Below are 23,444 nucleotides of genomic sequence, written 5' to 3'. Positions count from 1 at the left end.
TGGTCTCAGGTTGTGTCTCTCTTACCGGCCTTGACTTTGTAGGCCCTTTGATCAGCGTTTCCTCTCTCTGCCCCATCTTTATCTCGACTCCCCCTCTCCACTCCCCTTTCTCTCCTGTCTCCCAGACAGCAGAATATCCTTCCCTTCTGGTCTTTGCAGAAGTAAAATCGGACATCCATAAGCCAGTAGCTGGGGGTTGTTGAGAACGGGCCCAGCCCCAGCCCAAGGTCCGGAAAATTCCCCAGAGGCTGTGAACTTGAGCTCCCAGATTTGGCCCGGGGCCTGGCTGTGGCTATTCTGGGTCCTGGGAGAGAGGCCCCACATCTGGGTCGGGCTGAACTGTGGTCCCGAGGGCGGGGGGGTGAGGGCGGGTGGCGCAGAGACCGCGTGAGAAGGGGCAGCTTGCTTCCGCTGAGAGCAAGGATCTCCCAGGTCAGGCAGGCTGCACCCACACACGCAGGACTTCGCAGGACTTCCCTCCTGCGGGAGGCACTCTTGGCCTTCCTGACTAACTCAGCTAGTATTTTTCTCTTCCAGTACCAGCCTGCTCAACTCCAGTCTCCTCCTTTGTTCCAGGAAGCCTGTTCAGCCTCCTAAACTGGTTTATTTCTACTTCTCTGTCAGTCTCAGACACAGAGCTGCTCAGAGAGGCTCCACCTAGCCAGGACACCGGCCCAGCCCAGGCTCTGGACCAAGTCTTGGGAGAAGCAAAGGAGCAGGCTCTGGTTTGTGCACTCACTTCCCCCAAGTTCCACCCTTCTTTCTCTCTAAGGCCAGAGCAGCTCTCGCCTTCCCATTCTGCCCTTCTCTCTCCCACCTCTCTTTAGAATTTACATTAATTACGCACAGGCTTTAGATACTTTTTGCACAGTTGAGCTGGGTTTGTGTCTTTTTTTTTTTTCTTTTTTAGCTCTGGAAGGGATGCCTTTTTTGTTGTTTTTTAAGTCAGTGGTGAGAAACTCAAATAGTTCAAATGATACACATCGAAAGGCAGTTGCCTTCCCACCCTCTCCATAGAATATCTCTGCTGAACTTGCTTTGAATCACTTGTCTTCCTTAAAATTGATTCTGAAAACAAATTCAAGTGAAAAACCATGCCTTTATAAAAAGTTACTAAGTGTAACACATGGAATTGAAACATATGGAAAGGCTAAACATAAAGACTGATTGGGGGAGATTTTCCTCCCATGGAAACTGGACTGGATGAAGCGTCTTCAAATATGAGCTCAGTGGCATTGGGTGAGAAAGCTGTGTTTCTCTGCTTGATTCATTTCTGACTAAAAACACAGGCACTCTGCTCAGAGGACCTCTTTTTTTTAAAAGATAAAATTCACATATAGTTTGCCAACATAAAGTGTACAATTCAATGGTCTTTGGCATATCTACAATCATTATCACAATCAAATTTAGAACCCTTTCATCACCCTCTCCCCCCAAAGAAGCCCTGTACTGGGAGTTCCCTAGTGGTCTCATATTTAGGATTCAGTGCTTTCACTGCTGTGGCTCAGATTCAATTCCTGGTTGGGGAACTAAGATCCTCAAAAGTTACACATAGGCACAGCCACCCCCCGCCCCCCCTCCCCCGCCAAAAAAAGCCCTGTACCCTTCAGTTCCCCATTACTCCCCAAATTTGTAGGCGTCTACTTTCTATCTCTATAGGCAACCACCAGTCTACTTTCTATCTCCACAGAGTCCCCTATTCTAGACATTTCCCATTTCTTTTGAGTATATACCTATGAGTGGAATTGCTGGGTCATAAGGTAATTCTATGTTTAATTTTTTTGAGGAACAAGCAGACTGTTTTCCAAAGCGGCAGCACCATTGTATAATTTGCCAGCAGTGTATGAGGATTCCAACTTTTCCATATCCTCACCAATACATATCATTATCTGTCTTTTAAAAAACTTTATTGTATTCTAGTTGATTTAAAGGTAGTGTATAATCTGTCTTTTTAATTTTAACTATCCTAGTGGTGTCAAGTGGTATTTCATTGTGGTTTTTGATTTGCATTTTCCTGATGATTGATAATCTGAGGGACTTCTGATAAACTTGATTTGCAATTAGGGTTGTCTATCCAACTGTCACTGAAGGACTGGAGGGTCTCCACTTACTCTTTAGTTTTCCCCCAACAGCACAGTAATGTCTTCTGCATTATAATCATAATTCAAAGGTTTCTTGAGCACCACTTGGGGTTGGGCACTGTGCTAGGTGCTGAGGATACAGCAAAATAAACAAGGTCTCACCCCTTGGAGAGCTTGGTGTGTAAAGGCGTGGCTCCAGATTCGAATACTTGCTTTGTCACCTCCCAGCTTTGTGGCCTTGGGCAGTGTGTCCAGTCTTGCCCAGCCTCAGTTCCTAATCTGTGAAATAAGGTTGCTCTGAGAATTACATACAAAACATTGAGCAGTATCCAGCATATAGTAACTGCTCAGGAGGCTCTTGTTATTATTAAAAATGAGACCAGACAATTAAATGTTAAGCACAATGGACAATGAGTTACTATTAAAGAAATGCAAAGTATTGTGGAACACAGGGGCTTCCCTGGTGGCTCAGACAGTAAAGTGGCTCAGACATTGCATCTGCCTGCAATGTCGGAGACCTGAGTTCGATCCCTGGGTGGGGAAGATCCCCTGTGGAGAAGGAAATAGCAACTCACTCCAGTATTCTCGCCTGGAGAATCCCATGGACAGAGGAGACTGGTGGGCTGCAGACCATGGTGTTGCAAAGAGTTGGACACAACCGAGCGACTAACACTTAATGGAACACAGAGAGGGGACCCCCAAACCAATCCAGGGTCTAGGAAAGTCAACCCAAGGAAGTGATGTTTAAACAGAGAGGTAGGAATTAGCTAAAGCAAGGCTGTGTGTGTGTGTGTGTGTGTGTGTGTTCCTGACAGTTGCAACAGCTTATGTGAAGACTTGGAAGCAACAGAAGAGAGCATGGTATACTGGTATACTGGAGAGACTGAAATGTGTTCAGAATGTCTAGAGCAGGACTGTAAAATAAAATTCTCTGCTATGATGGAAAAGTTCTGTATCTGTGCTGTCCTCTATAGTAGCCACTAACCACACGTGACTACGAGCATTTGAAATGTCTAATTGTAGAACTGAATGCTTAATTTAATTTTACTATAGTTGACATATTTAAATAGCCACTGTGGCTGGTGACCTTAAATTGGACAGCACAGGTGTATACACTGGAATGTCATGTGAACGGCAGGGTTCACATGCAATAAGAGATGGGGTGTGGAGAAGGATATCTAGTTGCACGGGCTTGGTATGGGGGGGTGTTTAATTAAGTCAGGGAGTGAGGTGATTTGGTTTTCATTTTTGAAATACCACTCTCATTGCTGTAGGAGAATGGATTATGGAGGGGTGTGGGGCAGGAATGAAGCAGACAGACCAGCCTGAAGGTGCCTGTGGTCTCCCTGGCAGGAAGGACAGTGGTTTGGACCAGGCAGAGATAGAGACAAATTGGGAGGTTTCGGGGTGTGGGGTTCCTGATGGGGTGGATTTTAGGAGTGAAGGAGAGAGAGATGACCAAGGGCTGGCTACTTACTAGGATGGTGGCTGTGTCGCCAGTCTGGACCAGGGCTGGTTTGGAAGGGAGTTGTCTAATTTCAGAAGCACAGCCGCCCCTGCTGGCCGGTACTGGAAGCGCCTTTAGCTCAGGGAAGGAAGGCTGGTGCCCTCAGGCTGGGGGTCTGGGGGACTGGGGAAAGGTCCCGGGAGGTAGGGAGGTTCGGGCGGTGGGGTGCATTCCAGGGGCAGGTGCTGGGCTGAGTCCCTCCTTTCCGGGGGCGTCCACATAGCTCTCCCTGCCCCGTCTGAGCCACATGGACGCTGGGGGACCAGTGGTGGGGAAGACGAGGGGTGGGGGTCAGTGTAGGGGCCGAGTCCCTCCCTGACCCAAGGACCCGTCAGCTCCCCTCTCCCCCGAGCAGGACCCCGCACCCAAGGGTGGCCTCTGACTGCCCCACCCGCGGCATCTGGGGGCCTCAATGGCAGGCAGTGGGGGTGGGGCGGGGCGGGAGGCGGGGCGTGTCTCCCCAGAGAGGGTGTGGCCCGCGGTCCTTATGGTCAGTGTCCCGGCCAGCGGGTCCTGCCGCGAGAGCGTTGACCCGGCTGCAGCCAGGCGGGCTGAACGTGCGGCACGCGGGGGCACACAGCCGGCTCTCGGGGCTCCCGGCCGGCCCGCGCCCCTCCAGGCTGCACTTCCTCCGCAGCCCCAAGCCGGACGCGCCGCGCGCTGCCTCCACCGAGCCGGTGAGTACGGGATGATGCGGGCGTCCCCCGGGGGCCCGGACCCCCAGGCCTGGGGGTGGCGGCTAGGAAGCCCAAGTGGGCGTCTTGCTAACCCAGCCCTGAGCCAGGGTCTCCGCGGGGCTCCGGCTCTCTCCTTCACCTGACCACCCAGGTCCTTCCTCTCTGGGAAGATGGTGGGGCGCGGGGCGGGGGGGTGGCGGCGATGGGCAGGGCAGGGGCTGCGCAGACAGCTGTTGCTGCGGAGGCTCGGGAGCCGTGGGCCGGGAGGCAGAACGGTGCGAGGGTGGGGAGCTTAGCCAGGTTAAATGGCGAGTGGCATGGGAAAGATGCCCCCGGGGTGCGCAGAACGATGCTGGTTCAACACTGCGTCGCGAGGACTGGACAGGCCCCCGCCTCCCCTGCTTCTGTGGGAAGATGCGCCCGCGTCACCCGCCCGCCTACTCCGGGGGCTGAAGTTGCAAGGAAGATGGTCCAGGCCCGGCCACTGTCCACCCTGCCACTCCTGCCCTCCGCTTCCCGTCCCCAAGTCCCCACGCTCTGCTCCCTGAGCCCTCTCTCCAGTTTTCTCTCCACTCTCCCCACCTTGGGCTCTTTTCCCTTCTCTCTGCTCAGCCAATGGGGGGCCCAGGGGCTTCCCCCACCCCACACTGGGGCCCCACCCGGCCATGTGATGGCGGCTGTGGTTTCAGCGCTCCCCTTGAGGGTGAGGTGGTGCTTGGAGCTGAACTCTCCGCCCAGTCTGGGGCCTGGTGGGGCTGCCGGCTCAGGGCCGCTTGGGCGCCAGCGAGGTGTCTCCCTCTGTCTCTGAAGCCCCTAAGAGACACTAAGGCTGAAAATACACTCAGGCCCTGAAAATCCTTCAGGCCCTGAAGGATTCTGAGAACCGAAGAGGAACAGCATGGTGGGGCGAGGCGCTGCCCACAGCTTGGGACCTTGGGAAAGTCACTTCCCCCTTCTGAGCCCTGGTCGTCCTGGCAGCAAAATAAAGACTTTGATAGGCCCGAGGTTTTCCGAGGACTTCCCCAGAGCGCCCCTACTCTGCGTGGGAGGTGGCATGACCTGCCCCCATCGGAAACTGCATTTTCATCTGATGTGAATGTTGGCTGCTGGGCAGGAGGTTGTGTCGAGAAAGGGTTGTGCTTTTAACACAGATGTTTTGGGACCAGGGGCTGTGGCCTCGAAAAGATCAGTAAGTCCCAGAGGGAGAGTCAGGGACAGCGATGGTCCGTGCCTCGGAAGGGGCCTCCCTCCTGGGCCTCCCTCCTCTGGCTCCTCTCCCTGCTCCTGTTGGACTGAGTCCCTGCCCTGGGGGCTGGTCTACTTGTGTGTGCTCACCCCATGGACTGTAGCCCTCCAGGCTCCTCTGTCCATGGGATTTCCCAGGCAAGAATACTGGAGTGGGTTGCCATTTCCTCCTCCTGGGGATCTTCCCGGCCCTGGGATTGAACCCACTTCTCCACACTGCAGGTGGATTCTTCATGCTGAGCCACCAGGGAAAATCTGCTTGTACCCAGCTTCTGTTAATGAACCTCTCTGGTCCCAGGCTCCAGCCAGCTCTTCTAGTCCTGCTCCTACTGGGAGGATGTCCCTCTGACATCTCTGTCCGCCTGCATCCCCACAGAGGTTCCAGTCAGAAGGGGCAGCCGTCTTCCCTGAGGATGACCACGCCTTCCAGCCCTCCTGCTTTCAGGCTCGAGACCTCAGATGGAGGCCATGAAGATGGTGCCCAGGGAGACAGAGGAAATGGGGGCGGGGGCTCCGAACCACCCCCCATGGAGTCTCAGTTCCAGGGTGAGGACCGGAACTCCTCCCCACAGATCAGAGTGAACCTCAACTTCCGAAAGGCGGCAGGTGCCAGGTGAGGCAGCAAGTGTGGATGGAGCCTGAGGCCTCACTTCTAGCAGAAGCAGACTGGGTGGACTGGCCCAACCCCAGCGCCCCTTCCCCACAGCCTTCGGGGTCCTCGGTCTGGCTCTGATGGCTCCTGGGCCGACAGGCTTAACTCTGCTCTGCTCGCTGAGCATGCTGCTTCCAGAACCTTCCCCATTCTTGCCCTTCTGTCTTCTGGGGTTGCATTCCTCTTGGTAGGGACATACTCTTTCAGCTCCAGTTACTCAACTGAGCCTCGCATGTCCCTTGTTTGTTACAGTCCCTGAGGCGGGGCGGGGGGGGAGGTAGCAGTATCCACACTCCATCGTTCCAATGTTGGTATATGTGCTGCTGCAGCAAGCACAGGATCCACACTCCAGTCCAGGAGAGTCAAGGCCATCCAGGAATGTCCCATGTGCTCCCAGGCTCCTCTGAGGCTGGGCCTGTTGCCCTGGGGATGTGGACTCTGGGGATTAAGGACAGTGGGCTTATTCTTGGAATCACCTTCACTTTGACTTTCCTGTGATGTCCACTAATTCAGACCCTGGGAACCACTCCGGTGGGGAGCCCTGTGGGTGTGGGGGAGGGGTGCATCTGGCATGCCCCCAGGGTGAAGTCTGACATATCTGCATGGGCCAGACAGCACTCTGCTAGGGAAGCCCCTCTGTCCCTCCCTCCTGCCTTACTCACCCCTGGGACTCGGCCGCCTTGGCCTCCCAGCCCAGAGCCCCCATCCTGTCTGTGCTGCAGAACCGAGGTCACATTCACACCAGGGCAGGAGAGAATGCTTGCGAGGCTTCTGGGATTGGGCCACTAGCCCGAGGCAGAACCAGCCCCTCGCGGCCCTTTGTGTCCCATGGGCTTCCCTGTCCCAGGACTCTGATGCTGCCCTGTGACAGGAAGTGCCTATCCAAATAGCCACTTCCCCTAGCCAGACTGCCCCGGGCTCCTCAGTCTGCCGCAGAGCCCTCTTGATCATGCTGCGTCCACGTGGTCTGCTGGGTGAATGATGGTGAGTCAGTCACGCGATCCCAGCTTAAAACATGACTGAGTCCAGCAACCCCCCCACTCATCAGAGCCCCCAGCCCTTTCTTGGTTGATCCACTCCATGGCAGACCTGAGGGTCCCCAAGACGTCAGTTAGTCCCCTCTGTGTTTGTCACTTCATATTGGCTGGTCATGGTGCCAGGAGACCAGGGGCGAGCTGGCCTCTGTGAGTAGGGACGGGTCCAGGCAGGTGTACCCCACACAGCACTGCTAGACTCAGAAGGGTTACCGGCCACTCCTGGGGACTTCTTCCAGAAGTGTGGCTTCTCAGTAAAATTCTGTGAGCGTCTGGTTTCCACTCTGGGACCCATCTCTCTGAGAAACCTCTGTCTGTCCAGACTGGAGTTTCTCTGGAGCTGGGGTCTGGAGTTAGTTGAGCCCCCGCTGCCCCCTACCCCCGCACCATGAATTCTGCACCATGTGACTTTGGGAAGGTTACTTTATCTCCTTGTTTATCTGATGGAGAAGATAGAGATTACTCACCCAGGACAGAAGTGATGGTCAGGGGGGCAGCTGCTCCGTTGTTAGTCCATAGATGGTCTGAGAAGACGAGGGGCTTTTCTTGATTCCTTGGTGGGGGCCAGCAGTGCAGACAGCCCCCAAGTCTGTGGGCACCTCCGGTAGCCCCGTGCTGACCCAGAACCCAGCTCAAGGGCCATGACGAGTTCCTGTGCTGAAATGGACAGTGAGCCTGTTGTGAGACCCGCAGGGCACCTAGAGAGTGAGAACAGATCTTCCAGATGCCTGGGGTCGGGGGATGCATGGACCAGGGCCCCGGACAGCCCTCTTCTCCAGGGGTCTGAGCACCTGGGGTCTCATTGGTCAGCCTGGGAGAATGCATGCTGCATGCTAAGTCACTCAATCACATCCAACTCTTTGCGACCCCATGGACTGTAGCCCTCCGGGCTCCTCTGTCCATGGGATTTTCCAGGCAAGAATGCTGGACTGGGTTGCCATACCCTCCTGCAGGAGATCTTCCTGACCCAGGGATTGAACCCGTGTCTCCTGCATTGCAAGTGGATTCTTTACCACTGAGCCACAGGGAGGGTAGAGGCCCTGAAGAGGCTCCCATGGGGCTCCCTGGGAAGGGGGAAGAGCTTCCCCCCTTCTAGGGGCCCAGAGCTCTCCTGCAGTATCAGTCACAAACCACATTCCCACAGACAGCCAGACCCAAACCGCTTTGACCGCGACCGGCTCTTCAGCGCTGTGGCCCGGGGGGCCCCCAGGGATCTGGCGGGGCTACCAGAGTATCTGAGCCGGACCAGCAAGTACCTCACAGACTCGGAGTACACAGGTAGGCTACTGCTTGGGCCAGAGACCCACGAGCTGGGCCGAGACTGGACTCCCTGGGTGGGTCTCGACCATGGTCAGGAGCTGAGCGGCAAGGAGGGGCAATGTTCCTAGTGGCTCTCCTGCCTACAGAGCCTGCTCCCCTGTCCACCTACCCCACCGGCTCCCGGCCTGGGCCTGCCTCAGCCACCCTTGGCCGTGTCAGTGGTGAACGGATATTCCCAGGCTTCCTCAGCGCGGCCTTTCCCTGCCTCTTTTTCAGTTAGAGCATCACTGAGATCTGACACATACCACACACTTCATCCATCTCAGAGCGTTCTTTGCCCCAAACATAAGTACCTGTAATGTTTGGGCTGATGAAGAAAAGAACATTTGTGCACTCTAGAAGGTTCAAATAATAATGAAATGTATAAAGCTGAAGGTAAAAATAGCCCATCATCCTGGCCCCTAATAATGATATGGAATACATCTTTTCAGACTGTTTAAATCCAGGAGGTTTATATTTATAGAAGTGGGGCCATGCCATGAGTGCGGATCTGTAATGTGCTTTCCCCCTCTTACTACATCTTCTAGCACGCTCCATCTCAGTGCACAGGCCTCTAACTCAGTCATTGTAACAACAGGCGGAGTTTCCCGTCCTGCACATTGACCACAGTTTAGTTAACTAACCCCCTACTGGTGGCCATTTAGATTGTTTGTAATTTTGGGCCTCAACACCTCTGTGTACTAAGAATTTTGTGTATAATTCCATGTGATCCTTGCAAGAACCCTGGGATGGTCCCATTTTACAGTGAGGAAAATTGAGGTTAAGAGAGGCCAAATGACTTGCCCAGAAGAGACAGAGTTTTTTAAGTGGTAAAGCCACTTAACAAACACTGCTCCAAACGTTCTTGTGTAGACAACGCTGCCCACACGTCTTAGAAACTTAATTTATAGGGCAGAAATTGTAGCATACCAGAATATTACTCAGCCATAAAAAGGAACAAATTTGAGTCAGTTGTAGTGAGGTGAATGAACCTAAGTCTGTTGTACAGAGTGAAGTAAGTCAGAAAGAGAAAAACAAATATTGTATATTAATGCATATATATGGAATCTAAAAAGTGGTACTAATGAACCTAATGGCAGAGAGGGAATGGAGATGGCGACATAGAGAATGGACTTGTGGACACAGCAGGGGAAGGAGAGGGTGGGACAAATTGAGAAAGTATCATTGACAGGTATCCACTACCATGTGTAAAACAGATAGCTAGTGGGAAGCTGAACTTGGTGCTCTGTGATGACCTAGAGAAGTGGGATGGGGGAGTGGGAGGGAGGCTACAGAGGGAGGGGTTTTATGTATATAATTATGACTGATTGGAGTTGTTGTATGCAGAAACCAAACCAACATTTTAAAGCAGCTTTCCTCCCAACTAGAAAATAAAGAAAATTGCAGCCATGCCTGTTGGTGTTCTAACACCTCTGGCTTGAGCCTTGTCACCCTGCAGCATGGCTGGGGTGCTCCCTGTATGGGCGGGCGGGCGGCCTGAACACCGCAGTGCCCCCTCCCTTCCTCCTGCAGAGGGCTCCACGGGGAAGACCTGTCTGATGAAGGCCGTGCTGAACCTTCGGGACGGGGCCAACGCCTGCATCGAGCCGCTGCTGCAGATTGACCGGGACTCGGGCAATCCCCGGCCTCTGGTCAACGCCCAGTGCACGGATGAGTACTTCCGAGGCCACAGCGCCCTCCACATTGCCATCGAGAAGAGGAGCCTGCCCTGCGTGAAGCTCCTGGTGGAGAATGGGGCCGATGTGCACGCCCGGGCCTGCGGCCAGTTCTTCCAGAAGAGGAGCCAAGAGACCTGCTTCTACTTTGGTGAGCTGCCTTCTTGGATAAACTGGGCTGCAGAGGGGATACGGCCTCGCCCACGGCCATAGGGTAATGTGACCCTGAAACCCAGACCTGTCTGACCCCTTATGCTTCTAATTGCTCGGCCACCTGCAAAGGCAGCTTGTCTAAGAGATATTTTACCCTTATCTGGCCAAGGAAGCTCACTCACTACACACGAGCTCAGACCAGGGCCAGGGGAGCAGGCGGCTAGCACTGGTGTGTGACGAGACTCGGCCAGACAGGGCCTGGAGGAAGGGGCATCTGTGCCCAGCAGCAGTGGGTCTGGGCCCCGGCAAAGAAAAGAGACAGAGGCAAGGGGTGGGAAGCCTGGTGGGCAAGCCCACACTCTGATCCCTTAGATGGTAAAGAGCTCCAGGCTCTCTCCCTTGGGTTAGAGCTGGACAGAGCCGCCTTGACCAGCCCCTGAGAAAAGGCGCAGCTGCCCTAGGCGGGGCCCGGGACCTTCTCTGCTCACTGCCTGGCCTAACTGGGCTGGGGACCTTCTCTGCTCACTGCCTGGCCTGGGTGGGTCCAGGACCTTCCGCACTCACTGCCTGGCCTGGCTGGGCTGGGGACCCTGATATAATATTGCATCTCCTCCTCTGGCTGCCTGGCCCACCTCAAGGCGGTCCAGGGAGCGTGACGAGCCGGCGGGTGGAAGCTGAGAGGCCCGAGGCCCAAGCTGCCCTCTTGGCCCCCAGGCGAGCTGCCCCTCTCCCTGGCTGCGTGCACCCAGCAATGGGACGTGGTGACCTACCTCCTGGAGAACCCGCACCAGCCCGCCAGCCTGCAGGCCGCCGACTCGTTGGGCAACACGGTGCTGCACGCCTTGGTGATGATCGCAGACAACTCTCCGGAGAACAGCGTGCTGGTGACCCACATGTACGACAAGCTCCTCCAGGCGGGGGCCCGTCTTTGCCCCACTGTGCGGCTGGAGGACATACCCAATCTGCAGGGCCTCACACCCCTGAAGCTGGCCGCCAAGGAGGGCAAAATAGAGGTGAGCAACTGGGCTGCCCTTTTCAGGAAGCAGGAGGACTTAGCCAGGATTTTTGCAGAAAGAGCCTGGGGTGGTGTCTAGCTCAGAGCAGTTTCAGCATGCACCTCTCCGATGTCTGTGTTTATTGATAAATTATCCAGGAGCTGCAGAACAAATATACTACATTATAAAGCAGGGATTGTATATTTTTGGCTGCACTGTGCAGCTTCTCAGATCTTAGTTCCCCAACAAGGGATTGAACCTGGGCCATGGCAGTGCAAGCCTGAGTCCTCATCACTGGACCACTAGGGAACTCCCAGGGATTCTTTTTAAAGTTATTTGGGTTTCTTGATTAGGAGATAGCTGTCTCATGTTCTTTGTTGTTAGGTTTTCTTCCTATTGATTGTTGTGTTCTTTTTAAAAAAATTATTTATTTATGTATTTATTTTTTTTTAATTTTCACTGTGCTGGGTCTTTGTTGCTGCACACTGGCTTTCTCTAGTTGTGGCAAGTGGGGGCTACTCTCTAGTTGAAATGCAAGAGCTTCTCATTGTGGTGGCTTCTCTTGTCGAGCAGTGCTCGCTTGAGGGTATGCAGGCTTCTGTTGTGGCATGTGGGCTCAGTAGTTGGGGCTCGCAGCCTCCAAGGCTCATTAGTTGTGGCACATGGGGCTTAGTGACATATGGGATTTCCCGGACCAGGGATCGAACCCATGTCCCTTGCATTGCAAGACAGATTCTTAACCCCTCGACCACCAGGGAAGCCCCATAAGTGTTCTTGATCATTGACCATAACAGCATTTTGTTTACAATTTGTCATAGTTGCAAATTTTTCTCCCAGTTCAATGTTAAAAAAATGTTATGGCATTTTTTGCTACACAGAATTTTTACATTTTCATGTAGCTGAGTGTAATTATCTTTTTCTTGATTTTTGCTATTGCTTAACTCCTACATGGTTTTAAATCTTTGTGTGTGTGCCTGCATATACGTGTGTGTGTGCTTGTGTGTATGCATGTGTGTGTATTCCATAGTCATATCTTCTTCCAGACTTTTCTTTTGCAGTTTCAACTTTAATGTACTAAAGCTGATTTATCTGGAAGTTATAAGTTACTCTTACAAAGAGTAACCATGAGGAAATTCCCCAGCAGTCCAGTGGTTAGGACTCTTCACTTTGATTGCCAAGGGCTTAGGTTCGATCCTTCGTCTGGGAACTAAGATCCCACAAGCTGTGTGGTTAAAAAAAAAAAAGAAAGAATAAACATAATCTAGCTTTACTTTTTTCTCAAAAAACTTTCTCGTTATCTGATCCTTATTATCGGGGAGAGCTTCATGGGTGTACAACCCACACAGTTGACACAGGGCCCCATGCTTAGAACATAGCTGTCTTTAAAATTTAAGACCAAACTGAACATAAATGGAAGTTTTACATTTTCTTCCTGCCCTCCAAGGCCCTTGGGGTGTGGGGACCTCCCTTTGTGTCTAGAGGCATGGCTGTGTGACCTGTGGAAGCCACTCCCCAACAGAGGAAGCCCCCCCGCCCCACTCCTCATTTGTAAAACCACACTGCTCTGAACCTGTTCAGGGCAGGGACACTTTCCAGCCTGCTGAGAGCTCTAGACTCTGGCCACAGTCATCCACACACGTGTGTAGCTGGCAGCCTCTGATGTCATGGGGCATTAAGGACCCCTGAACTGGGGGTCCCTTGGCCATAAGAGTGTCCAGGAAAGAGGCCTTGGGGCAGGAATGGGGAAGGAAGAGCCAAACTTGCCGGCAGGCCCTGGCATAGGTGGGTAGGTGGTAGTGCCTACATGGGACTCAGTATGTGGACGTGTGTAAGAGTTCATATGCACAAGTACATGTGGGTGCAGGGCACATGCGTGTGTCTGCTCTGTAGGACACTGAGTCTGAGGCTTCCCATCAGTGGGGGCGGTGGCCGTGCGGGTCAAGCTCAAGCTCATGTGCCTGGCCCTGTAGATTTTCAGACACATCCTGCAGCGGGAGCTCCCGGGGCCATGCCAGTCCCTTTCCCGAAAGTTCACGGAGTGGTCCTACGGGCCCGTGCGGGTGTCACTGTATGACCTGGCCTCTGTGGACAGCTGGGAGGAGAACTCAGTGCTGGAGATCATTGCCTTTCACTGCCGAAGCCCGGTGAGCCCGCAGCGGGGGCGGTGTGTGTAGGGGGCCTGGCAGAGCTTCCTGCAAGGTCTACCACTTGGGTCGGCCTGCTGGACCACACGTGCCCTGAAACTGGGATGTGGGGGTGTGGCTTCACATCCTCACCCAGCCCCTGGGCACACGCTCACTCCACACACCGGTGCCACCCGACCTGGGGATCACTCCAGGGTGTCCTCTCTGTTGCCCAGCACCTGCTCAGGACTGGTCACTCTGTAGCTGTGAGGGTGGGGAGGGGTCATTCGGGGCTCCCTGTCCTCTCCCCCTCCCATGGTGCCCCCAACTGTACTTGCTGAATCGAACACGCCTCTGACTCTCACCTGCCCGTCCTAGCTCCGGCACCGAATGGTGGTCTTGGAGCCGCTGAACAAACTGCTGCAGGCGAAGTGGAAACTGCTCACCCCCAGATTCTTCTTCAACTTTTTGTGTTACTTGACCTACGTGTTCATCTTCACCGCCGTCACCTACCACCAGCCTCCCCTAGATAAGGCAAGGCGGGGAGGGGTGCGTCCTGGGGAGGCTTGCCAGAAACAATCCTGGCAGAAGACGGGGCAAGGATTATCACCTGCCCTGCAGATGCTGACCGCTGGGTGCTGCAGCCACGCGTTAACCTAGCTGGTCACAGTACGGAAGTAACAGTATAGTGGTAACAACAGCAGTAATAGTTAGGACTTAGTGAGTGTGCACCATATGTGAGAAAGTGTTCCATGTGACTGGCATGTGTTAACATATTTAATTAATTTCACAACAAGTCTCTGAGATGATAACTCTCATCATCGCTGGTTTACAGTTGAGGGAAGGGAGGCACAGAGAGACTAAGGAGCTCCTCCAGGGTCACACAGGCTGTGAGTGGTGGAGATGGGACGTGAACCCAGACAGACAGTCTGGCTTCAGAGCCCTTGCTTGCTCTGCCACTCTGGGGACCTTCCTGCCGCTCACACTCAGAGTGGGCCCCCAGCCAAGCTGTTAGTGGGGGGCTGCTGGGAGGGGACCCCAGGCTGAGCAGAGCCTCTCTTCACGCAGGACTTCCTCCCACTGGAAGTGACAGCTGGGAACACCATGCTGCTGCTGGGCCATGTGCTGCTTCTGCTCGGGGGAGTCTACCTCCTCATGGGCCAGGTGAGGGCTCCTCCGACCACCCAGCTCCAAACCCAGAATCCTGCTCTGAGGAGCCTGGGCATGGGTTAACCAAGTCCCTGCATTTTCAGGAGACTGAGCCCCATACCTGGTCCCATGCTGACCAGCCTCAGGGCGGCCTTGCCTTCTGGGCTGAACGCCCTAACCCTACTGTGCTTGCTGGGGTGCCCTCAGGGTGGCAAATGACTCCTGTGATCCCCTGGCAGTGCCAGCTCTGCTCCCCTGTGAATGGAGCTGGATGCCCCCCAGCCCACAGTCGCTCAGCTGGGTCGTTCCTCACTTGAGGAGCACAGAAGGGTAGGCTAGGGGGATTCAGCCCAGCATCCTGAGCAGGACATCCTCAGGGGAAGATGCTGCCAGCTTGCAGGAGACAGACTGGGCCGTGGTGTGGAGACTCTCTGGGAGGCCAGGGTGTCTGCAGCACCGGATGGACCCTGGGCAGCCAGGGAGGGGGAGGGAAAGGAGCCCCCCCTCATCGTATGGAGCGTGAGCCCTCCAGCTGGATCCACAGGGAGCCGGGGGGTCCCTGGCATTGTCTGGGTGTCTGACAGTTTGGAAACAGGGTCTGGAGCTTTCTCAGCTACCAGCTGGATTCATAAGCACCTCAAAAGTCCTGAGCCCCCGAGGTGGTTTTGGTCAGATTGTGCCAGGCTGGCAGGTGGGGAGCATGGGAGTGGTGATCCAGCCCTGAGGGCAGTGGGGCTGTGTTGTGGCCCCGCACGTGTCGCAGCCTGTCCTCCCGGCCCCCCGCCCCCCTGCAGCTGTGGTACTTCTGGAGGCGCCGTCTGTTCATCTGGATCTCCTTCATGGACAGCTACTTCGAAATCCTCTTGTACGTGAGGCCTCACCCCTCCTCCCCCATCTTGGCCTGGGAGGGGGCACCATGCAGCTTTGGGGACCAGGGAGCTTCAGGGACTGGGACCAGCATGCAGGCCGGACCCAGGAGCTGGGCTGCTGTTGGGTCCAGCTCATCACTGAGACAGTCACGTCAACCGAGTCCTCGCTCTGCCTCAGGGGAGCGTAAAGTCTTTACCTGCTCTGTCTCACTGAATCCCCGCCGACACCCGCCGAGTCAGGCGTTGTTACTGTCACCCTCATTTTACAGGGGAGGGAGCTGAGGCCCGCAGGGACCTCAGCCGAGATGGAGGTCAGGAGCTCAGGTCCAGTCCGGACACAGGGAGGACATCTCATCTCTGAGACCTCGGCAGGCAATGGGGGGCAGTGGGGGTCTGCAGCGGCCAGGGGAGGCCCGAGAGCTGACTGACCCCGCCCCCGCAGCCTGGTCCAGGCGCTGCTCACCGTGCTGTCCCAGGTGCTGCGCTTCTTGGCCGTCAAGGCATACCTGCCGCTGCTTGTGTGCTCGCTGGTGCTGGGCTGGCTGAACCTGCTCTACTACACGCGCGGTTTGCAGCACACGGGCATCTACAGCGTCATGATCCAGAAGGTGAGAGGCAGGGGCAGCCCTGTGCAGCCAGACTGGGCAGAGGTGGACACTGCACCCCAGGGGGACTCCTTTTGGGCTCAGCAGGCAGGTGCAGAACCCCCCACCCCCCGCCCCAGCTAGGCTAGGCAGAGGGGAACGTGAGCAAGTCTGCCCGTGCCCCGTGCCCCCAGACGCTCGCCGAGTGTCAGCATCAGGGCGCACATACCTGTGCCTGCTCTCGGGGTCTGCCCTCCACACGGGTAAGCACACGTGCACACATGTGTGCTGGCAAGTGTCCACACAGGAGCACGTGCCTCCTTTGCGCTGAAGCGGCAGGGACCCCGGTGTGCCTGTGACCTGGGTCGTCTGGGCACGTGGAGGTGCCTGCATTCACTCAGTCATTCAACTAACATTTAGGAAGCAGATGCTAGGTGTGGGTCAGGCTCTGTTGTAAGTGTCAGGAACACAGTGTTTTGTTCACAGACAGAATAGATCTCGCTCTCCTGAAGCTGACATTCTAGCAGAGGAAACAGCGTAAGAAAACAAATGAGAATGGTGCATTACACTAAATTCTCTGAAGGAAATATGTAAGGGGGTATGAGGGACAGTGACTGGCTGCTGTAGACCGGATGCTCTGCGTGTCTCTTTGAAGAGGTGGCGTGTAAGATCTGAGACAATGATCCAGCCACCGCAGACTCAAGGAAGTAGCAATCTAGGCAAAGGGACCAAGGCCGGAAGCCAGAGCGAGTTTGGACAGCTAGGGACAGACAGAGGCTGGGAGGGTATGGGAGGAAGTGGGGGGAAGGGAGTGGTTTTACTGGCCACGGGGAGGCCCCTGGAGGATTTCAGTCATGTCCAGTTCTTTGCAACCCTATGGACTATGGCCCTCCAGGCTCCTCTATCCATGGGATTCTCCAGGCAAGAATACTGGAGTGGGTTGCTGTGTTCTCCTCCAGGGGATCGTCCCCACCAAGGGATGGAACCCGCGTCTCTCACGTCTCCCGCATTGGCAGGCAGGTTCTTTCCCACTGAGCCACCCAGGAAGCTCAGTGACATTAAGTACATTCACAGTGTTGTACAACCATCTCCATCATCTCCAGGACTTGTCCACCTTCCCCAGTTGAAATTCTGTCCTACGGAAGTCTAACTCCCCATTACTCGCCTCCTCCTTGCCCCTGGTAACCACACTTCCACTTTCTATCTCTATGAATTTCACTATTCTCATCACGTAAGTGCCAGTCATACAGTATTTGTCCTTTCGTGTCTGGCTTATTTCCCTGGGCATAATGTCCTCAAGGTTCATCCGTGCTATCGCACGTTAGAATCTCCTTTCTGTTTAAGACTGAATAGTACTGCACTGTATGTAGATGCCACATTTAGTTTAATTGTTCATCCATCTGTGAACACTTGGGTTGTTGCCACCTCTGGTTGTTTGAACAATGCTGCTTCGAACATGGGTGCCCGGGTTATCTGTTCGAGTCCTTGTTTTCCATTCCTTCTCTTGGGTGCATATCCAGACGTGGAGCTGCTGGAGCCTGTGGTTTAACTTTTTGGCCCTGGAGGGTTTTGAGCAGGAAAATGATGTGATCTGATATAGATTTTTTTTAAAGACCCCCCTTCTCACTGTGGCTCCACAGGGCCTGTGTATGCCCACATTGTGCGTGTGTGCATGTGCAGGGTAGAGGTAGGGTCTGGAGTCACACCTAGTGACCTGGGCCCCGCTCCCCCAACTCTGGGGTGTGTGTTCTAGGTCATCCTTCGGGACCTGCTCCGATTCCTGTTGGTCTACTTAGTCTTCCTTCTCGGCTTCGCTGTCGGTAAAGGCCCTCGATCCCCCACCCAGCCCTTGCCCACCCTCGAGGCTGCCCTCTGGTCTCCCCTGGGCTGAGCACCCCCTGCCTCTCTCCCCTCCCTGCAGCACTAGTGAGCCTGAGTCGGGAGGCCCAGGACACCGGGGCCCCTTCGGGTTCCAACACCACAGAGGTGGCGGGGAAGGAGGACAAGGAGGCCCCATACCAGGCTATCCTGGATGCCTGCTTGGAGCTGTTCAAGTTCACCATCGGCATGGGCGAGCTGGCCTTTCAAGACCAGCTGCGCTTCCGGGGCGTGGTGCTGCTGCTGCTTCTGGCCTATGTGCTGCTCACCTACATCTTGCTGCTCAACATGCTCATCGCGCTCATGAGCGAGACCGTCAACAGCGTCGCCACTGACAGCTGGAGCATCTGGAAGCTGCAGGTGCCTGGGGAGGGTCCCCATAGCCTCCTGAATTCTGAGCCCCCGAGTGGGATCTCCCTTGTCCATTCCTTCCTTCTTGCACAGGGCTGACCTGAGGACGGATCAGGTCTTGGGAGGTGCCTCGCACATACTAGGTGCTGTGTGCTAGCTGCCATCATCATCAGTACTAAGTGTTTCCTGAGTGCCCAGTGCAGGGGTAGACACGGTTCTAGGCTCCAAGCATATGGCAGAGAACAAGATGAAGACTCCGCCCTCATGCAGCCCGATTCTGTGCTCATCCAATGTTCAGTGGGGTTAGCTTGGTGGGCGACGCATGTGGGATGCAGGGTCCTAGGTTGGCCTGGCCTGGAGGAGCTGAGGCGGAGGGCAGAGGTTGGGGTAGCTGGGAGCTGATGAGAGCTGGGAGGGCCAGGGTGGGTGTGGACAGGTGGTGCGGGGAGAGCCTTGTGGGTGAGGGGGTGCTGAACTGTGTGACCCATCACTGCTGACCTTGGGAAAGCCACTTATCTTCTCTGAGTCTCACCTGCAAAGTTCCATGCCACCCCCAACTGGCTTGAGTGCCAGGGGCAGGCACTGTGAAGTTCTGCACCTCCTGGAATTCTAGAAGCTGTAGTTATGCGACTGCAAGTCACTGCAGGGCACGCATCACCTGCAGGCTCCCCAGCAACCACCCAGGACATGTCATCCTCAGTCTCTAAGTGGGAACACATTCAGGGGATGCAGGGCTTGAGACACAGGCAATGGAACTGTAGGGCTGGATTCAGATCCACGCACTTTGCAGATGCTGAGTTATGCTGTGAAGTGCCGGCTGCACTGTCTGATGAATCCTTTGTCCCTAGAAAGCCATCTGTGTCCTAGAGATGGAGAAGGGCTACTGGTGGTGCAGGAGGAAGAAGCAGCGGGCAGGGGTGAGACTGACAGTTGGCTCCAGGCCAGACGGTAGCCCGGATGAGCGCTGGTGCTTCAGGTGAGCAGGGGTGTGGGTGGGGACGGGCAGGCAGGGTCTGCATGCCCGAGGACTCTGGCCAGGGCAGGTGAGGTCAGCGCTGCTGGACCTCATTAGATCCAGAGCTCCAAGGCCTGCCGCTCTGCCTATCAGTTCATCTTCCTGTCCACTGACTAAAACTGAAGGTCCCTCCCCGGTGGCCCCTGACTAACTCCTTCAGGCCTGAAATGGGGTACAGTCAGGAGGCCAAGAAGCCAGAGGCATCCTGGGGTCAGAGTGTGCTAAGCCCGCAGTGACTGGTCGGCTTTGCCCTTCCACCCTCCACCCCCATCCTGACCCTGAGGCTGCAACCCTTCCCCGGAGAGCAGACTCTCCCCCCGGAGAGGGAGCCTGGTGACAAGTGCACAGCCAGAAACACACTTTTCTGAGGGCACAGCCAAGCAAGGGGTGGGTTTTAGGACGTAGAGTAGCTGTGAAAAGACTCCAGGGCCTGGGTCCACAAAGACCCAGCTCCTCTAAACTCCTCTTTGGATGCTGGGGACAATCCAGGTCACTGTGAATAGCTAGAGGGGACAGACACCTGTTCCTCCCTGTGGGCCCCTGGCAGGGGCAAATGATCTGAGAGCTGGGAGCACAGGCTCAGGTGGGCTGGTGGATGGTCCAGAGTCCTGTGGAGAAGACTCGTCCTCTTTGCCCTCCTCCGGGGCAGCCGCTGTCCTGCACCCCCGGCCTCCTGGAGCCTCACAGCTGCCCTGTCTCCTGCAGGGTGGAGGAAGTGAACTGGGCTGCATGGGAGCAGACGCTGCCCACGGTGTGCGAGGAGCCCTCGGCGCGGGGCGGCCCTGGTGAGTGTGTCAGTGTCTGCCTGGCCGACAGCTCAGAGTCCGGGCTCCAGGCTCCATCCGTGGAGGGGCTTTGTCCCATCAAGTGGGGTGTCTCCCAGTCTCTCCTCCGTCTCCTCGCCATCATGTGGGCAACTGGCTCCTGGTGCACCCTCCCCTCCTGCCTCTTCCTGTCCAGGTTTCTGTCTGTCCATCCGCTCATTCAGTGGGTTCTGGGGGGACCCAGCAGGGGAACAAGTTAGGGAGCACCCAGTGCCCACTGGCTCCACCCCAACAGGCCAGCCTGGCCAGCCCCACACCTGAGAAGCCACTTCCTCTGCCCTTGCCTCATGGCCCAAGCCTGTTCAAGGCCCCGCCATAGAAAGGCTCCTCCATTTCTAGGGTGGTGCTGGCCCCCCTCCAAGAATGACCCCTTTCCCCACCAGAGGCCTAGCTCTCTGCAGGGCAGGGCTCTTCTAGAATCCTCTGTAGCTCCCACCTCAAGACTTCTGGCTGCCCTTGTCTCCTTTCTCGTGCTCTTTCCAGACTCCATCTGCTGTGCCCCGGCCCCCTCCCCACAACAGCCTCCCCATCACTGGAGAACCCTGTGTGTGGAGTCTCCTCTGGCCTCCAGGGCTCCTGGGTCCCTGACCACACGGCCCTCACTGATAACTTCCTGCCCACCTGTCTGTGTGTTTCCCTCCCCCCGAGTGCTGCTGTCCCCTCCCTTCAGGACTCTGAAAGTCCCCTTGTCATTCCACACCTCACTACCTGCTGTGACCCCTGACTGGACATCACCAACGGGAACAGCCTTGGGGCTGCCCTGCCAGGACCACATTTGTCAGTCTGCCCCTCCTCGCCCAGGCGGGAGGACTTGTGGGTCTCTACCACCCCCTGCCCCCTGGTGCTGAGTGTCCTTGGGACCCTCTGCCCTGCCCCTCCCACGTCTGCACCCAGACCCTAGACAAGGGTTTCGGCTCCAGGCTCATCCCACTCCAGCCCCTCTGATGCAGACAAAAACCACACACAGCCCCCAGCACACACCTCCCACCGCCTGGAAGGCCACCCTCCTCCTCCTTGGGTCAAGGCCCCTCCCTGCACCTCCCTCCATGTGACGGCAGTCCCTCGACAGTGCTCCTTGTTCCTTTCTCTCCTTGGCTCTGTCCCAAGTGCCCCTTCCATTCTCTGGGCGTCCACCTTTCCCATCTTCTCCCTGGGTGGGGCGGGGTCTCCTCTCTTCTCCGAGCACCTGACTCTCACCACTGGCTTTTCAGCATATCATCTCAGGTATTCCAGTTTCTAACACAAAAAAGCCTGTCACCTGCAGGCACTCTCAGCTCCTGGGAGGAGGCCCCTGATGGGCACGTGGTGGGGGGAGGCACTGCCGGGGACTCCTCACCTACTGTCCACAGGCAGGGGTGGTGCCATAGCTGTGGCCTCCTCCTGTTTCCTGGCGCCTGTCTCCTGGGGTACACACCCTGAGGACCAGGCCACCGTGGTCTTCACCCCTTCACAGGCGCCATGATGAGCCCGGCTTTGGCCTCCCAGTCCAGCCAGGACAGCGCTGTGGAGGAAGACCACGTGCCTCTGCAGCCCCTGGAGTCCCACTGATGGACAGAGGAGGGAATCTTTCCAGTCCCACCTGCTGGCTCTGGGGCTCCAGCGGTCTTTGGTGGCAAAAATGAATAAATATTTTCTTGTGACTAACTCTTCTGGAAACGTTAGCTGAGTAAAGGTACTGGGCTCTTGGGCTGGGTGGCATCTGCCATTTCTCTGAGAGTTTACCTGTGTCTGGGGCCGGGCTGCTCTGGCCATCTCCTGGGCACAGGGACCCTCACCTGCAGCCCCCCAGCTGCCCTCTTTGGGATGCAGGCAGCTGGCCGAAGCGCTGTGCCCACTGTCACCACAGAAGCGAGGTGGTGGACACAGGCCAGTAGGGCCACCTCTACCCCAGCCTTCAGACACCCGCTAAAGTCACCTGCAGGACGTCTCTCAGCCCGCTTCAGGACTGAACTTCATTCAGGCTGTGGATTACCAATTGCTCTTGAGCAGTTCCCACCCCTGCAAGCCGGAGGGACCTCCCTGGGACACCAGAGCAAGGTTACCCTGGCCTCTGAAGGCTTGCGAGGCTCCGGGCGCCCTCCGGGTCCCTAGCCGGCATCCCCAAGCATTTCCGGAGGCCTCCTGCTCTCCTTGGCACTTACACTAAATCCTTCGCGCATGACAGTGGACCTCGTGGGTGTCTGATCCCTAGGCGTGGGTCCGTCTAGAAGCGCCCCCTCCCTACATTAAAACCCCACGCCTATTTCTAAGACCCGCTCAGTAACTGATGGGTCACCACCGCGTTTCCGGCATTCTCCCTTGGGGTCCTGTGTGTTCGTTTACAGGACGTGCGTGGACGGGCTGAATGTTTTTTAAGTGGCCAGACCCGAGCCTGTTCCCACGCTGTGGGAGGGAGGAAGGCTTCACCGCTGTTGAAACGCGGGCGCGACTGGAGGAGTACCGAAGGAACGGGGGGCGGGGGGCGGATGAAGGGGAGTGAGGGGGGCGGTCGGGGCGCAGCGGCTGGAAGGGCTGGTGCGGGGAGGGCAGACGGTCCCAGCCCCCAGGAGAGGAGCGGTCACAGTGTGTGCAAGCCTGCCGCGCGCCAGCCTCTGTAGGGTTTCGAGGGCATGATCGCACGTAACGCGCAGAACCACGGTCTGCAGCCTCCGCCACTCCACCTTCCAGAGAGGCAACCGGAAGCTCGCGATGGCCGAATCTCTACTCCCGACCACCCGGGGGCGGCGCGGCGGGACAGTCTCCAAACTACCAGCGAGCTCTAGCTCCTCGCACGCGCCCTGGGGCTAGCCGCGGGCCTGTGACCCAGAATTCTTGGGCCTCGGAAGAGACCATGAGCTCCGCAGGAGGGGGAATCCGGCCGGCGCGGCGGAGGCTGTGCCGTTAAACGGACCGGAAGTTCCCGTGAGTCTTTGCCAGGATTCCCCTCCCATCGCTGAGGAGTGGAACGTTCCGACTCCTTAAGGGCCTGGGACGCGGGCTTTCTGGTCTTTCCGCTGCCGGTGTTGCGAGCCGTGTTGGGTATTCAGTTAGGGCCTGTCAGCGGGCGGCGAGGGCGCCAGAGCTTGTTTAGTTTCTCGACCGATGTTCCCCGGAAGCGTAACTGGAGCGCGGCGGGCGGCTGCGCCCAGGCGGGCCTGGGGGCGGGCGCCTTGGCCTTGTGCTCATATCTGGGGACCGAGGATAGAGGAGCGCGTGCATCTTTGTCCCGCAGGGTCGCTGCGGTCGGGAACCCCTCTCCCCGGGCTCGCGGCCGGGAGTGAGTGACCCCGAGAGGACTGGGTAAGCGGAGCTGCCTGCACCTGAGGGCGCGGGGCGAGGCTCGTAGGGGGGTC

The 23,444-nt window shown here is 56.4% G+C and overlaps 1 protein-coding gene across 2 annotated transcripts; it reads left to right on the top strand.

Moving 5' to 3' along the window:
• The first annotated feature begins 708 nt into the window (after positions 1-708).
• On the top strand, positions 709-21,756 carry TRPV2 (transient receptor potential cation channel subfamily V member 2). Of its 2 annotated transcripts, none has more exons than XM_043903928.1 (15): positions 709-725; positions 5,887-6,123; positions 8,341-8,474; positions 10,029-10,322; positions 11,039-11,337; positions 13,290-13,463; positions 13,821-13,976; positions 14,511-14,606; positions 15,386-15,456; positions 15,903-16,068; positions 17,798-17,864; positions 17,966-18,282; positions 19,122-19,249; positions 19,994-20,073; positions 21,566-21,756. In XM_043903928.1, exons 2-15 carry the CDS (start codon positions 5,924-5,926, stop codon positions 21,658-21,660), a joined length of 2,277 nt encoding a protein of 758 aa, XP_043759863.1. In that variant the 5' UTR covers positions 709-725; positions 5,887-5,923; the 3' UTR covers positions 21,661-21,756. The 2 variants fall into 2 exon arrangements, with proteins under 2 accessions (XP_043759863.1, XP_043759862.1); XM_043903927.1 differs by lacking the exon at positions 709-725 and adding an exon at positions 4,073-4,265.
• Positions 21,757-23,444: the final 1,688 nt, after the last annotated feature.

Source organism: Cervus elaphus, chromosome 5 (assembly GCF_910594005.1).
Source record: "Cervus elaphus chromosome 5, mCerEla1.1, whole genome shotgun sequence".
Classification (NCBI taxonomy): domain Eukaryota; kingdom Metazoa; phylum Chordata; class Mammalia; order Artiodactyla; family Cervidae; genus Cervus; species Cervus elaphus.
Note: the sequence above shows the minus strand (reverse complement) of the source record. Positions and strands in the feature narration are given on the sequence as shown.

Coding starts and splice junctions, on each gene's coding strand:
- TRPV2 (XM_043903928.1), top strand. CDS start 5,924: ATGACCACGCCTTCCAGCCCTCCTGCTTTCAGGCTCGAGACCTCAGAT. Junction 8,475..10,028: donor CACAGACTCGGAGTACACAG/GTAGGCTACTGC, acceptor TTCCTCCTGCAG/AGGGCTCCACGGGGAAGACC. Junction 13,464..13,820: donor CCTTTCACTGCCGAAGCCCG/GTGAGCCCGCAG, acceptor TGCCCGTCCTAG/CTCCGGCACCGAATGGTGGT.